General features: G+C 43.1%; 1 protein-coding gene across 1 annotated transcript in view; it reads right to left on the bottom strand.

The window, feature by feature from the left end:
* Positions 1-8,456: 8,456 nt before the first annotated feature.
* The window catches only part of LOC311106220 (protocadherin Fat 3-like), a gene marked incomplete at its 5' end in the record, with an annotated part of 31,047 nt that continues 23,828 nt past the window's right edge, over positions 8,457-15,675 (bottom strand). The window contains 3 exons of the mRNA XM_084148523.1: positions 8,457-12,227; positions 13,338-13,373; positions 14,686-14,745. Coding sequence (XP_084004649.1) covers positions 11,530-12,227; positions 13,338-13,373; positions 14,686-14,745 — 794 coding nt within the window. The 3' untranslated portion in view covers positions 8,457-11,529. The remainder of the gene's footprint in view (positions 12,228-13,337; positions 13,374-14,685; positions 14,746-15,675) is intronic.

Here is a 15,675-nt window from a genome sequence, read left to right as displayed (position 1 = left end):
CCTCTCTCTCCCTCCTCTCTCTCTCGACATCCTTTTCATTCAAATATGTATTGGCCTTTTTTTTGTCTTAGGCTTTTACATTTGTCTATAAACTCTGTCCTCTGTATTTGTATTTTGGAGGCAGTACAGATGTGAGAAATCCCCTTAAGAAGCTTACCATATGCTTCCCTTTTGCAAATAGCTAGGCTCCGGCTGGACCGGAGATAACACAGGGAGAGCGAGAGAGACTATACTGTACATGTGGCCACCGGCTTCTAATTCCACCCTCAATATAACACTCATTATGGGTTAATATATATAGGAAATGAGTGTTGAAGACACTTTTACTGAGAGGGGAGTGAAATCAGTACCCGGAAAAGACACTGCTGGGTTGGTGATGAATAAACACTTGTTTTGTTTTTCTGGCAGGGAGAGAGAGAGAGAGAGAGAGAGAGAGAGAGAGAGAGAGAGAGAGAGAGAGAGAGAGAGGAGAGAGAGAGGAGAGAGAGAGAGAGAGAGAGAGAGAGACTTGTGCCAAACAAAAATGGTCTCTCTCAGGTAATCACCTACGCCACAATTATTGTGTATGGAAAGAGATAAGCACATTACCGCTATGCACATTAAATGAGTAAAACTGTAGTTGAAGTTTCAATGCTCTGCATCGGCGTTTCATTTTAAAGAGCTGTCTTCAAACAGCCGGAAATGAAGCGTCAAAATGTGACCAGGAATACATTTGTCAATGTGGACGAAAGTAATGCAATGGAGTCTGCAGAGATAATACTATTGTCGTACAGAGAAATTGGAGAGTGCAACTTTTGATAGAATACATCCTTACATTAAAATCCGAGGAGTACTGTTCCAGCCCACGAGGGATGCAGTCCCTGCCGGTTCTAAGTTCCTCCTGTTACTTCATTGATGAATCACTGTTATTGAGTGGCGCAGCGGTCTAATGCACTGCATCTCAGTGCTTGAGGCGTCACTACAGACCCCCTGGTTCGATTCCAGGCTGTATCACAACCGTCCGTGATTGGGAGTCCCATAGGGTGGCGCACAATTGGCCCAGCGTCGTCCGGGTTAGGGTTTGGCCGGGGTAGGCCGTCATTGTACATAACAATTAGCCTAGTTAAAAAAATTAAAAAATTGATAGGCCAGAGATTTCAAATTTCAAATTCTGTCTGATTCCGAGTCAAGGTTGAATAAGCTTGGAGTTTTCCACAAATGTGTACTCTGTGGCCCTTGAGAACCAGAGTTAAACAACCCTAGTAGAGATCATCCAAATTGGCTACAAGCAGCAGCGTTTCTTCCACTTCAATTCCCTTTCCCTCCTTCAACATGACCTCTAACTGCACTCTACAGACATATGTGTGCAACACGTGCCATCGCGGGCTTCACACACGGAGCCCTTGAACCAATATGTTTAATATAATATATATTCATATAATTCATCTGTGTGTTTGCAAGGAGAGAGGGGGAAAAACAAAAGGTTATTTGGGCTTAATCTAGGTGAACGTCACAAAGTTAGCTTATAAATATAATCTGTGTAATGATGCTGCTAAATTATTCAATGTCGCTTCTCCATAAATCATTCTAATTACATCACTATGAGTGCATGTTTTATTTACGAGCAGAAATGTGCATGTGATTAAAATGGTATGGGGCGGCATTCCCCCACGGATCCCACGCCTGGAGCTGGGAAATAGGGATGTACAGATGTAGGATCTTAATTTGAACACCCTGTTGCAGGACAACTTTCCTGCAATGCAGAACATTTAAAACTTGTAATGTATTTGAGGTCTTCTGAAGTTTGTAATTTCCACTTTGAAATTACAGACGTGATGTTCCCTTATGAAAAATGTATCAAACCCTACAAACATTTCCATTAATTATAATCCACCTAATAATTCACATTTCCTGTTGCTGCAGGATTATTTTCCTGCTGTAGCAAACTGGCTAAATTAAGAACCTACATCTGTACTCACTTATCCTTTCCTAATGCACTTTAGTTTTAATTCCCAGGGGGATGGATACAATACACACATCTTAAAGCCGTTGTCAGACTACATCAAATCAATATGTTGTGGCCCGCAGTTGTATCATTTTCTTCAATAATAGCCCACTCTGTTGCTGATTCTGCAAACACAGGCTGAAACAGATGCACTCAAAAGCATATCAGAGTAAAAGGTATTATTCTGTTTCAGATTAGAAAAGTGGTGTTTGAGTTACTGTATAAATTATTGACATTGTCAGACCCCCCAAAGCACTCAGCAAGCTGTTTAAACATCATGCGCCATGTAAATCTAAAAAATCTAAACAGAACAAGCCAGAGTAACCTACTGCTAGACCTTGACAGAGAGAGGAAGGGACACACACACACACACACACACCAGGTCCGAGACATCTGAACTTTTAAAATGCTGACACACACCATGACTTGTCAGTCAACATCATCAGATCATCGACTTACAAAGCAGGAAAAACCAAACAAAGAACACTAAAGCTGAGAAGAAACCCAATGACAACCCAGAGGGAGTCAGTCAGTCCTCCACCTCAGTCAGTCCTCCACCTCAGTCAGTCCTCCACCTGTCAGTCCTCCACCTCAGTCAGTCCTCCACCTCAGTCAGTCCTCCACCTCAGTCAGTCCTCCACCTGTCAGTCCTCCACCTCAGTCAGTCCTCCACCTCAGTCAGTCCTCCACCTCAGTCAGTCCTCCACCTCAGTCAGTCCTCCACCCCAGTCAGTCCTCCACCTCAGTCAGTCCTCCACCTCAGTCAGTCCTCCACCTCAGTCAGTCCTCCACCTGTCAGTCCTCCACCTCAGTCAGTCCTCCACCTCAGTCAGTCCTCCACCTCAGTCAGTCCCCCACCTCAGTCAGTCCTCCACCTCAGTCAGTCCCCCACCTCAGTCAGTCCCCCACCTCAGTCAGTCCTCCACCTCAGTCAGTCCTCCACCTCAGTCAGTCCTCCACCTCAGTCAGTCCCCCACCTCAGTCAGTCCTCCACCTGTCAGTCCCCCACCTCAGTCAGTCCTCCACCTCAGTCAGTCCTCCACCTGTCAGTCCCCCACCTCAGTCAGTCCTCCACCTGTCAGTCCCCCACCTCAGTCAGTCCTCCACCTCAGTCAGTCCCCCACCTCAGTCAGTCCCCCACCTCAGTCAGTCCTCCACCTCAGTCAGTCCCCCACCTCAGTCAATCCACCACCTCAGTCAGTCCCCCACCTCAGTCAGTCCCCCACCTCAGTCAGTCCTCCACCTCAGTCAGTCCCCCACCTCAGTCAGTCCCCCACCTCAGTCAGTCCCCCACCTCAGTCAGTCCCCCACCTCAGTCAGTCCTCCACCTCAGTCAGTCCCCCACCTCAGTCAGTCCCCCACCTCAGTCAGTCCTCCACCTGTCAGTCCTCCACCTCAGTCAGTCCCCCACCTCAGTCAGTCCTCCACCTCAGTCAGTCCTCCACCTGTCAGTCCCCCACCTCAGTCAGTCCTCCACCTCAGTCAGTCCTCCACCTCAGTCAGCGCTCTTTTATGAGTCAGCTAAAGGCAGCGAGACCCCTACTAGTTTGGTAGGTCTTTGAAGCTCAAGAAGAAGAAGAAGAAGAAGAAGAAGAAGAAGAAGAAGAAGAAGAAGAAGAAGAAGAAGAAGAAGAAGAAGAAGACTACTCCACTGTGTGTGGTGTGTTTGTGTATGTGTGTGCAAGCTTGTGTGTGTTTCCATCTCTGTAGACTTCATTTGTTTACTTTAACTTCAAACAATCACCAACTCCAAACGTTTGTTTCCGTCGGCTGATAATGCGTCATAAGTTTGTTCTGATGTTAGAGTAAAGAAAGTTGAATAGTTTCTGAGTGAATAAAGGTGAATGGAAGGAAAATGTAGATGGGAGGAGAATTCAGAGTGCAGCAGAGTGATTGACAGCTGAGCTTGGCTTAGAGGTCAAAGGTTAAAGGTCAAAGACCTGAGGGTTTAGATAGGAAGTCCATAATCAAGGACATTTCCTCTTACTTGTTTCCCTGTGTACCTGTAACACTGTATGCCTAGATGTACACATTGGAACTCATTCTAAAACCGGTTGCAGCCCTGCAAAAGAGAAACGTCAGAGGAATTTGCATGTCAAAGCTAGATAGCCTACGGAAAGAGAGAGGGACGAGGACAGAGAAAAAAGTTGAGACAGAAAAAAATTGAGAGAGGGGGACAGACATACAGACAGAAAACATTTGAGAGAGAGAGAGGGACAGACACAAACAGAAAACATTTGAGAGAGAGAGGGACAGACACAAACAGAAAACATTTGAGAGAGAGAAAAGGTCTCTAGTGACTCTAAGCTATTAATCTGAGAATGGGAAAACAACAGGCCTATCTGGTTTCCACTGCATCAATGTGTTATTATTAAACTCACATGCTCACTCCCCTCGCACACACAAGCACACACACACACAGCTGTTGTTGTTGTTGTGAGGGATGGAGTGACACCGTTATGCAAACCCCCCATATTTCCCTCACACTGTCAAAGCATAGTGATCCAAGCTGCCATTCTGTACTAATGCAAGGCAATGTGACCTTCCCACATGAAAAAAATACTATAGTATACTATGATATAAATACTGTAGAATTACCATATTTGTGTTTTTGCGGACTTTACTGTAGTATTCACTGTAGTGTTTTTGCGGGCGTAGCTGTAGTATACTGTAATATTTATAGTTGATCAATACAGTAGCATAAGTAATGTAGTATTACTATAGTTAAATAAACTATAGTGTATACTATAGTAATTACTGTATTGTTTTTGCGGACATTACTATAGTGTTTTTGATTTATTATCTTTGGCATATATTAAAAAAGCAAATTTTCCACAACTTGTAGGTAGGTAAATCTGGAGTCTGAACACATAGTGCAGAGCTTCTGCTCTTTTCTATAACCTGTTGGGAACACAATATAGTCTATACTTGGCATGTAGGTTTCTCACTCATGGGAGGCACAAACTGGGATATGGGGAATGGATGGGATATACCGTACCAGTCAAAAGTTTGGACACACCTACTCATTCCAGGGTTTTTCTTTATTTTTAAAATGTTCTACATTCTAAAATATTAGTGAAGACATCAAAACTATGAAATAACACATATGGAATCATGTAGTAACCCAAAAAGTGTTAAACGAATCAAAATATATTTCATATTTTAGATTTTTCAAAGCAGCCACCCTTTGCCTTGATGAATGCTTTGCACACTCTTGGCATTCTCTCAACCAGCTTCATGAGGAAGTCACCTGGAATGCTTTTCCAACAGTCTTGAAGGAGTTCCCACATATGCTGAGCACTTGTTGGCTGCTTTTCCTTCACTGGAGGTGTGTTTTGGGTCATTGTCCTGTTGAAAAACAAATGATATTCTCACTAAGCGCAAACCAGATGGGTATCACTGCAGAATGCTGTGGTAGCCATGCTGGTTAAGTGTGCCTTGAATTCTAAATAAATCACTGACAGCGTCACCAGCAAAGCACCCCCACACCATCACACCTCCTCCACCATGCTTCACAGTGGGAACCACACATGCAGAGATCATCCGTTCACCTGCTCTGCGTCTCCCGAGTGGCGCAGTGGTCTGGTTCGAATCCAGGCTCTGTCGTAGCCGGCCGCGACTGGGAGACCCATGGGGCGGCGCACAATTGGCCCAGCGTCGTCCAGGGTATGGGAGGGAATGGCCGGCAGGGATGTAGCTCAGTTGGTAGAGCATGGCGTTTGCAACGGCAGGGTTGTGGGTTCGATTCCCACGGGGGGCCAGTATGAGAAAATAAAAATAAATAATAATGTATGCACTCACTACCTGTAAGTCGCTCAGGATAAGAGCGTCTGCTAAATGACTAAAATGTAAATGTCTCACAAAGACATGGCGGTTGGAACCAAAAATCAAAAATTTGGACTCCAGACTAAATGACACATTTCCACCGGTCTAATGTCCATTGCTTGTGTTTCTTGGCCCAAGCAAGTCTCTTCTTCTTATTGGTGTCCGTTAGTAGTGGTTTATTTGCAGCAATTCGACCATGAAGGCCTGATTCATGCAGTCTCCTCTGAACAGTTGATGTTGAGACGTGTCTGTTACTTGAACTCTGTGAAGCATTTATTTGGGCTGCAATCTGAGGTGCAGTTAATTGCCGATTTCTGAGGCTGGTAACTCTAATGAACTTATCCTCTGCAGCAGAGGTAACTCTGGGTCTTCCTTTCCTGTGGAGGTCCTCATGAGAGCCAGTTTCATCATAGCGCTTGATGGTTTCGCTTGATGGTTTCTGCGACTGCACTTGAAGAAACTTTCAAAGTTCTTGAAATGTTCCGTATTGACTGACCTTCATGTCTTAAAGTAATAATGGACTGTCGTTTCTCTTTGCTTATTTGAGCTGTTCTTGCCTTAATATGGACTTAGTCTTTTACGAAATAGGGCTATCTTCTGTATAACAACCCTACCTTGTCACAACACAACTGATTGGTTCAAACGCATTAAGAAGGAAAGAAATTCCACAAATTAACTTTTAACAAGACACACCTGTTAATTGAAATGCATTCCAGGTGACTACCTCATGAAGCTGGTTGAGAGAATGCCAAGAGTGTGCAAAGCAGTCATCAAGGCAAAGGGTGGCTACTTTGAATAATCTCAAATATAAAATATATTTTGATTTGTTTAACACTTTTTTGGTTACTACATGATTCCACGTGTTATTTCATAGTTTTGATGTCTTCACTATTATTCTACAATATAGAAAATAGTAAAAATAAAGAAAAACCCTGGAATGAGTAGATGTGTCCAAACTTTTGACTGGTACTGTATATTAAATACTGTAGTATTACTATAGTTTAAAAACTGTAGTTTATTTGCGGTCACGGTAGTGTTTTTGCGGACACACCTACAGTTTACTACAGAATTCTATAGTAAGTACTACACATGATCAAGGAATACTAGTGTGTAGTATAGTATTCTACAGTATACAACTGTGGAAAAGCCCATCGTTGATTGACAATCTTTTGCACACGGCCTTGCGCTCCCTCTTGTGGTTTCACGGGCTTGAGTTATAAGCGCGCCATTCCACCTGATGCAAGCCTGCATCTGTCGGCAGCTCCATTTACTTTTTTGCAACTTTTATTCTTGTGTTGTGTACACCAGTTGTGCGTAAGTGCGTAAGTGCCAAAAGACCACACACACACATGCTTGCTATACAACACTATGCCTTGTAATAAATAATTGACAGTTTGCATGGATCTCTTGGGCTTAGCCTTTTCCTTCTAACTGAGGAAATACATCTGTAGTTAAACACCAGTCAAGCCAAGTTACGCATCTAGTGTTCCACAACTACAACATTTTATAGTAAGCGCTGTAGTATTCTACAGTATACTACAAAATTCTATATTAAGCACTACACGATCGAGGTATACTACAGTGTGTAGTAAAGTATTCTACAGTATACTACAGTTTTATTCTATATTAAGAACTATAGTATTCTTTCATGGAATGCGACATCTGCAATGTAGTTGGCCTGGAACGCTAGCAAAATCTTACACAGCTTAATGCAGCTCAGAGTAGCACTGAAAATGTTGTGCTTTGTGCCACTGTGTACATGAAGGTTTGCATAGCTACTCATAATGTAGTGCTGTGGTTCATTGGGTTGCAATGTTGTTGTTTTTTTGTGCTGTACTGTGTACCAATGTAGCTCTGTTTAATGTTTTTATGGACCTGCTTGTTGACTTGTGTGGTACTTTAGAGCAGTTTGTCCCAACTCCGGTCCTCGAGTAACCCCAACATGACACATTTTTGTTGTAGCCCCGGAGAAAAACACCTAATTGAACTTGTCAAGGACTTGATGATTAGTTAACAAGTAGAATCAGGTGTGCTTGTCCGGGTCCACAATATAAATATGTACTGTTGGGGTTACTGGAGAACCGGAGATGGGACACACTGCTTTAGAGTAGGGATACTCAACTCTTACCCTATGATGACCGGAGCCTGCTGGTTTTCTGTTCTACCTGATAATTAATTGCATACACCTCGTGTCCCGGTTCTAAATCAGTCCTTAATTAGAGGGGGGAAATAAAAAAATGCAGTGGGACTGGCTTCGAGGTCCAGATTTGAGTTTCAGGGCTTTAGAGCAATAAGTGATACTTGCATATAAATCTGTAATCATACCAAGTTACCTTGCAAACAAGTTACCTCGCAAACCTTTTACAGTTAACCAAATGTAGTCCATTCTGTAACATCTTAGGCAAACCTTTTACAGTTAACCAAGTTTAGTCCATTCTGTAACGTTATAGGCAAACCTTTTACAGTTAACCAAGTTTAGTCCATTCTGTAACATCTTAGGCAAACCTTTTACAGTTAACCAAGTTTAGTCCATTCTGTAACATCATAGGCAAACCTTTTACAGTTAACCAAGTTTAGTCCATTCTGTAACATCTTAGGAAAACCTTTTACATTGCATTAAGAAAGAATTGAGTCTTTGTTTGATCAAGAACCTTTTTATTTTTAGCATTGATTTAAAAAACAAAAAAGCAGTTAAAAAATAACTCATTTTGTACACTCAATTGCTGCAGTTAGATTAGACATATTTTAATACTACCTAAAATCATTGAAAAGGAACAGAAACCAGAGAAAGATATAAAAAATTTAAAAAAATACCGGGATGTAATGTAATGCAGGTTTTGTGCATTTAATACTGTGCAAGTTCTACCTAGTCTATTGAATGGCTTTTTATGTTTTAAAGCAAAGGTTAATGAAAAAATTAAAAAAAGACTTTAGGCAAAAGGCCAACAGAGGAGGGGAGATGATTGATTTCTCATGGTCTCTTATTGTCCACATTCACATCGAACAAAAACAAGAAACTCAAAGAAAGACAGTCAGGATTGCAATTCAATATCTACAAAATCAGCATTTTAACAACCTAGCTATCTATGTACACTGTACAAAGATTTTAACATAAACGTACATCTTTTACAAAAAAATCTTGCCCGACTGGATCAGGCATATTATATTACAATACAACTCCAAGTCCAATACAACTCCAAGTCCAATACAACTCCAATACAACTCCAACTCCAATACAACTCCAAGTCCAATACAACTCCAATACAACTCCAAGTCCAATACATCTCCAAGTCCAATCCGACACTCATCTGTTTTGTTATCTGTCCTTCTGTCCTGGAGTGATCCAGATGTGTGTAGAATAAAGCCATTGTTAGTGACCGTTGTTTATATCATTTTTTAAGCGGACGGAACCAAAATGGAACACAGCAACTGACAAGACTCATGATGCAACGCTGTCTGGCCGCTGTGACGGTATGGGATGCTACATTATTATATTATTTTCCCAGAATGCATTTGCATTGTGCACAGACCCTACTCCTCATCCACCAGTCAGTCTATTGCTGTTATGGCTTCGGGAAATACTGGAGTGACTCTATGAACCCTGCTCAGTGTAAAACATGGGACAGAAGGAGAACAAGGAGGGGAAATAAAATATTGAGTTGCATGCTGGGTAATGTAATAGCTCAAGCAAACTCAATGTAAATTGTCAATTTTCAACATCTATTTGAAAATCAGGGACTTTAGTGAAAACACAAAAATTCCTCAATGCTTATTATACTAATGTAACTGGTCCAGAATTACATATCATCATAATGTCCTTTGGAGGATTTCAATAATATAGCACGTTTCATGTAATAATCATCAAAACCAAAAATCTAAAGATACTAGTGCAAAACAATAAAGATCATATATCATCATTAAAGCAAAATGACTTGGCCCAAAAGGAGAGAGGCAAGATAGCCGTTTAGCATGTGGTGGGACAGATGCATGGCTAAACCCTCATGGCGTCACAGGCCTGATTTCAGGGGAGGAGGTCTGGACTAAGGGTAATAAGAAACATATTTCACATCAATCCAAATGGCATTCTTAGAGTGGATAATAATAAATACAAAATATTCTTCACATAAAAATTTTAAAAACCTTTACCCCAATTTAGTGATATCCAATTGGTAGTTACAGTCTTGTCCCATCGCTGCAACTCCTGTACGGACTTCGGAGAGGCAAAGGTCGAGAGCTATGCGTTCTCTGAAACACGACCCTGCCAAGCCGCACTGCTTCTTGACACAATGCTCACTTAACCTGGAAGCCAGCTGCACCAATGTTTTGGAGGAAACTGTACAACTGCCGACCGAAGTCAGCTTGCAGGCGCCCGGCCCGCCACAAGGAGTCGCTAGAGCGCAATGGGACAAGGACATCCCGGCCGGCCAAACCCTCCCCTAACCCGGACGACACTGGGCCAATTGTGTGCCGCCTCATGGGTCTCCCGGCCACGGCCAGCTGTGACACAGCCTGGGATTGAACCCGGGTCTGTATTGATGCCTAAAGCACTGCGATGCATTGCCTTAGACCGCTGCGGCACTCGGGAGGCCAACTTCTTTAATTTCTATTTCACAAATTCTGTACAGGCTAAATTCTGTCCCCCCTGAATCCTGGTTAGTGAGAAGTCCTTTGGGCCTCTGTGGGTGAGCAGGTATAGTGAGAGGTGGGACAGGGGAGCTGTGTGCAGTTAAAAACAATCACATCTGCTTTGAGCAGAAAGAGAAGGCCATATCACAGTACTGACCGTTCAATTACAATACTGTCTTCTTTTCTTTTCCCCAAACATTCTTCACCTTTTCTTTATTCACTAACTCATCCATTTTCTCTGCACTAACTCATCCATTTTCTCTGCACTAGCTCATCCATTTTCTCTGCACTAGCTCATCCATTTTCTCTGCACTAGCTCATCCATTTTCTCTGCACTAGCTCATCCATTTTCTCTGCACTAACTCATCCATTTTCTCTGCACTAGCTCATCCATTTTCTCTGCACTAACTCATCCATTTTCTCTGCACTAACTCATCCATTTTCTCTGCACTTGCTCATCCATTTTCTCTGCACTAGCTCATCCATTTTCTCTGCACTTGCTCATCCATTTTCTCTGCACTTGTCTCTTAAAAGTTTGTATGTTTTTCAACTTAATCTTTCTTATTCACATTCTTACCCTGTTTTCATACTTACTCAACATATCTGGTAGGCTCCCTGTTCCTCGCTATGGAAGAGTATAACACTCTAGGGTAGTGGCTATGATGATGGCCAGCTTTAGGTACTAATGTTCCAAAACACATTGCTTTTCATTGCGTGTGGCTTGGTATTAGCTTAAGGGTAGTGGCTAAAGGGTCATGGTTAATGGTAGTGGCTTGAAATGAGGAAAAGTGGTTTAAGGATAAAGCCTGCAATGGGTGAAGTGGTTTAAGGTTAGTGTTTGCAATGGCAGTGGTTGAAGGGTTAGGGTGTGTACTGTTTTGATGATGTAGCCACTAGCTAGCAGTGTGTCCATTAAACACCAATCATTCCCCTCTGAGCGAGGACCTCCATTTTTCATTACTCAATCCAGAGGAATCTGCACAGCTCGACACAGCATCCACAGCTCGTCCACTTCCTACCCCAGCAGTCTCTGTCCTGCTCTCCTGCCCACCCCGTCCCCTAGCCACTCTCCTTGACCCCACGGTGGGGCCCAGTCAGACCTCAGTCTGTTGCTGCATCTCTACGGTGTGTGTCCCCCTCTGGTGGAGCTCATCCATACTGTCAAAGTCACTACCGCCCGCCTCCGAGTCGTCAAAGCCACAGGGCGCCGACACGTCCGAGGCTGATGACGCGTCCACCGACAACCTCATATTCAGCGACACATTATCATCCATGTCCCCGCCTCCCGCCGTGATCGCCCCACCCACAAAAGTGCTGAACTCCTCCCCTCCTGGCCCGCCTTGCCCCGCCTCCCCCAAAGGCAGCTGGTGTGGGGGCAGGTATTGGCTGGGGTGGAAGTGTGGGCGGGGGGACCTGTGGCGTCCGGTGCTGCCACTAACACTCCCACTCAGGGTGCTCTCCTTGGAGGCAGGCTGGGTGGCGGGCAAGGTGTCGTAGGGGTGCTCCTGGTACTCCTCCAGGGGAGTGGGGAGGGGAGGAGGGAGCTGGTCCTGGGTCAGGAACTCCTCCTCATGAGGAGGGGGGAAGTCACTGTCGATGTCGTAGCCCCCGAGGTAGTAGTCTGACTCCAGTTCCCGGGTGCTGCCCCCCAGGCGAGAGCTGCCCCCCAGTCGGGAGGCTGAGGCAACCATGTCTCCGTGGCCCCCCAGGCCTCTGGCCTCGTAACTGGGCACCTCCTCGATGTCGGGCAGCCTTGAGTTGGGCATCCAGTCAGACGTGTCCCAGTGATATGCTGGAAGAGGGAGAGACAGAGTTAGATCACATTTAGCAGACACAATCTCTGCCAACATGCCCGATGGACAGTTACAATCTGCAGGTCCATCAGGCATGTTAGTGGACAACTACAGTCTGTCTGCAGAGGTCCATCGGGCATGCTTGTAGACAACAAAAACACAGTTAGACGTCAACCACAACATGCAGGAGGGAGGCCTGGGAATGTCAGGTCAGTGGTCACAGGTCAAAAGGTCACATCATGTCAGGGTTCAGAAGGAGTAAGGGTGGCACTTCGGAACAGCCAAGCCATGGTGAGAGGTCAGAGGTTACTGACCGATGGGATCATTCAACGTCAACAATCACATCACAGCTTGACATACTTCCACATGTTAACAAGGGAACATTTCACAAAGCATTAAACTGTAAAATACAAAACAAAAACAAAGAACGGAAAGACAGACAGACAGACAGTAAGACAGACAGACAGTACATGCATCAAAGGAAATTATAAAACCAAAGTGAGAAGCACTAAAAAGTTAAATCCATCCTGACAGGTTCAAGAAAAGCTTCAAACAACAAATCTCAACAAAGCAACGTCAGCAAGGACAAACTCATTAAAAGCAGTAACATCAGCAGTAACATCAGTCAAATTAAAAGCAGTAACATCAGTCAAATGGAGTAAAAACGAAACAACACGCTCGGAGGTGGGATGCAAATGCAATGCAGTGAGAGGATCAAACATCACATGTCACAGGCAGCAGGTGACAGCAAATAAAAGCGAAAATTGGCCAAACTGAGGAGGAACGGCCACGAGGCGCGTTGGAGAGTGAGTGGTTGTCATGGGAGATGAGCGAAGCCTCTCCACCCAGGCAACGTTCCAAGGTTGCATCAGGGCTGCTCAGTCAGCACAACAACACTGTGCCTGGGGGATAACGCATGCTGGGTTGTGTGTGTGTTGGCAGGGGGCTAGGAGCAACAAATCACACAAATACAGTGAGCTGCGACGGAGAATGAGAAGAGGGTGAGCGAGAGGGAGAGTGAGAGAGGGAGAGTGAGAGAGGGAGAGGGAGATTAAGAGGGCAAGAGAAGTAAAGGGAGTGAGAGAGATGAAGAGAATGGTGTGGATCACCTCTGTTGTAGCTCTGACCTTGATCCATGACTGACACTGTCAGGTGGGAGAACAGGAGAAGAGAGAGCTTTAGCGTGTGTTTGCGAGGCTTAAGAACGGACCATCTGAGACTTGGGGGGAGGGCTTTTATCTATCTCCCTCAATCTCTCACTACTCCTCCCATCCACCTGAATGTGTAATATATCAATGTATTTATAATATGTCAGTTTATTTATGTACGTGTAATATGTCAGTTTATATATGTACGTGTAATATGTCAGTTTATTTATGTATGTGTAATATGTCAGTTTATTTATGTATGTGGAATATGTCAGTTTATTTATGTATGCGGAATATGTCAATGCACATGTTGTGAGTAACACTGATTCAGCCTTGAACTTTTTGCAGTGGTGTAAAGTACTTAAGTAAAAATACTTTAAAGTACTACTTAAGTAGTTTTTTGGGGGTATCTGTACTTTACTATTTATATTTTTTCACTACTTTTACTTCACTACATTCCTAAAGAAAATAATGTACTTTTTACTCCATAAATTTTCCCTGACACCCAAAAGTACTCATTTTGAATGCTTAGCAGGACAAAAAATGGTTATATTCACACACTTATTAAGAGAACATCCCTGGTCATCCCTACTGCCTCTGATCTGACGGACTCACTAAACACAAATGCTTCATTTGTAAATGATGTCTGCGTGTTGTAGTGTGCCCCTGGCTATCTGTAAATAAATAAAAAAACAAGAAAATGTTGCCGTCAGGTTTGCTTAATTAATATAAGCAATTTGAAATGATTTATACTTTTACTTTTGATACTTAAGTATATTTTTGCAATTACATTTACTTTTGATATTTTAGTATATTTTAAACCAAATACTTAAAAACTTTTACTCAAGTAGTATTTTACTGGTGACTTTCACTTTTACTTGAGTCATTTTCTATTAAGGTATCTTTACTTTTACTCAAGTATGACAATTGGGTACTTTTTCCACCACTGCCTTTTTGTCAGCCCCCCCATGAACCCCTGATGTGTGTGTGTGTGTATGTGTGTGTGTGTGTGTGTGTGTGTGTGTTGAGGCTTGACACCTCAACACATGGGTTCCATGTAAGCTAGGTACTTGATGTGTACTGAAAATATAAAGCCTACAGTATGTGTGTGTACATTGAGTTTACATTACATACAAGCCATGTATTTTACATCATAGCTGAAGTACATGATCTTCAAACAACGGCACAGTTATGGTATTGTCATGGATAACACTGGCATGGCATCTCATAGAGAGAGAGATAAGTACCGGGAGAAGTAAAGAGAACGTCAGAAGGATAGAGAGAGAGAAGGGTGGATGAGACACGGTACCTTCGTTTTCAATAGTGTCGACTGCATCATTGACCAGTCGAATGACAGTCACTATGGAGGCTTGTTGAAGAGAAGCAGAGGGAGGAGACACGGTTTGAGACACAGGAAGTTGACAACAGGCTCCCAGGAAGCAGAGCTACTATTGGCTGAAGATGGGATCAACACTAGAGGTGTGTAACATGGGAGGTGTCTGATCAAAAGCTACACATGGAACCAGACTTAGAAGACCTACACTCTTAGAAAAAAAGGAGCTATCTAGTACCTAAAAGGAGTTTTCGGCTGTCCCCATAGGAGAACTCAGAGAGACGAGAGCTAGACTGTTAAATTATGTTTTGAAGACATTCAATGAAAATCAGATAATTACAAAAACAACAACCAAATCGAGAAAGAAAATGGAATGAACATAATAATGACATCCAATCACATCACATCCACTGGAGCGGTCGTCCGAACTGATTGGTCCGCTTCAAATTGTTCTGTGGCCTGATTGGCTAGCATCACAGTCAGATATTATGTGAAATGTGATCATCTTGACTGACAGTAAAGCAGTTCCATTAATTATGAATGAATGAAGCATCAATGTTGATATGTCAACATTGCATGTCAGTTATGTAGTGTAGTACATAGTAGCAACACACTATGATTATGTAGATTCACCATGGTGATATCAGTGATTTATGCAGAATGATCTGAGTGAACCATGTTTATCCAGAAACGACGATCTATAGGCTAACTCTCAAAGTAAAAATAACTACTACGGACTTTTTTCCAATACCAAAACGCCACAAAGTCCACAACAACACAGCACAAGTTACATAACAAAAAAAAACAAAAAACACAACACATAAACAACCACCTAAAACCTGAACTGGCTTCTGCCAACAATTAGAGCTGCAGTATCAACGACTACAACCATAGAAAGACATGCTTGAATTCGTGATGATGAAACGATGACAAGTCAACACAACATAACACAGCTGTCTGTCTGTC

The sequence above is a fragment of the Coregonus lavaretus genome, assembly GCF_964263955.1.
Source record: "Coregonus lavaretus genome assembly, chromosome: 30".
Classification (NCBI taxonomy): Eukaryota; Metazoa; Chordata; class Actinopteri; order Salmoniformes; family Salmonidae; genus Coregonus; species Coregonus lavaretus.
The sequence above is the reverse complement of the archived record's forward strand: the minus strand, read 5'-3'. Positions and strand labels throughout refer to the sequence as shown.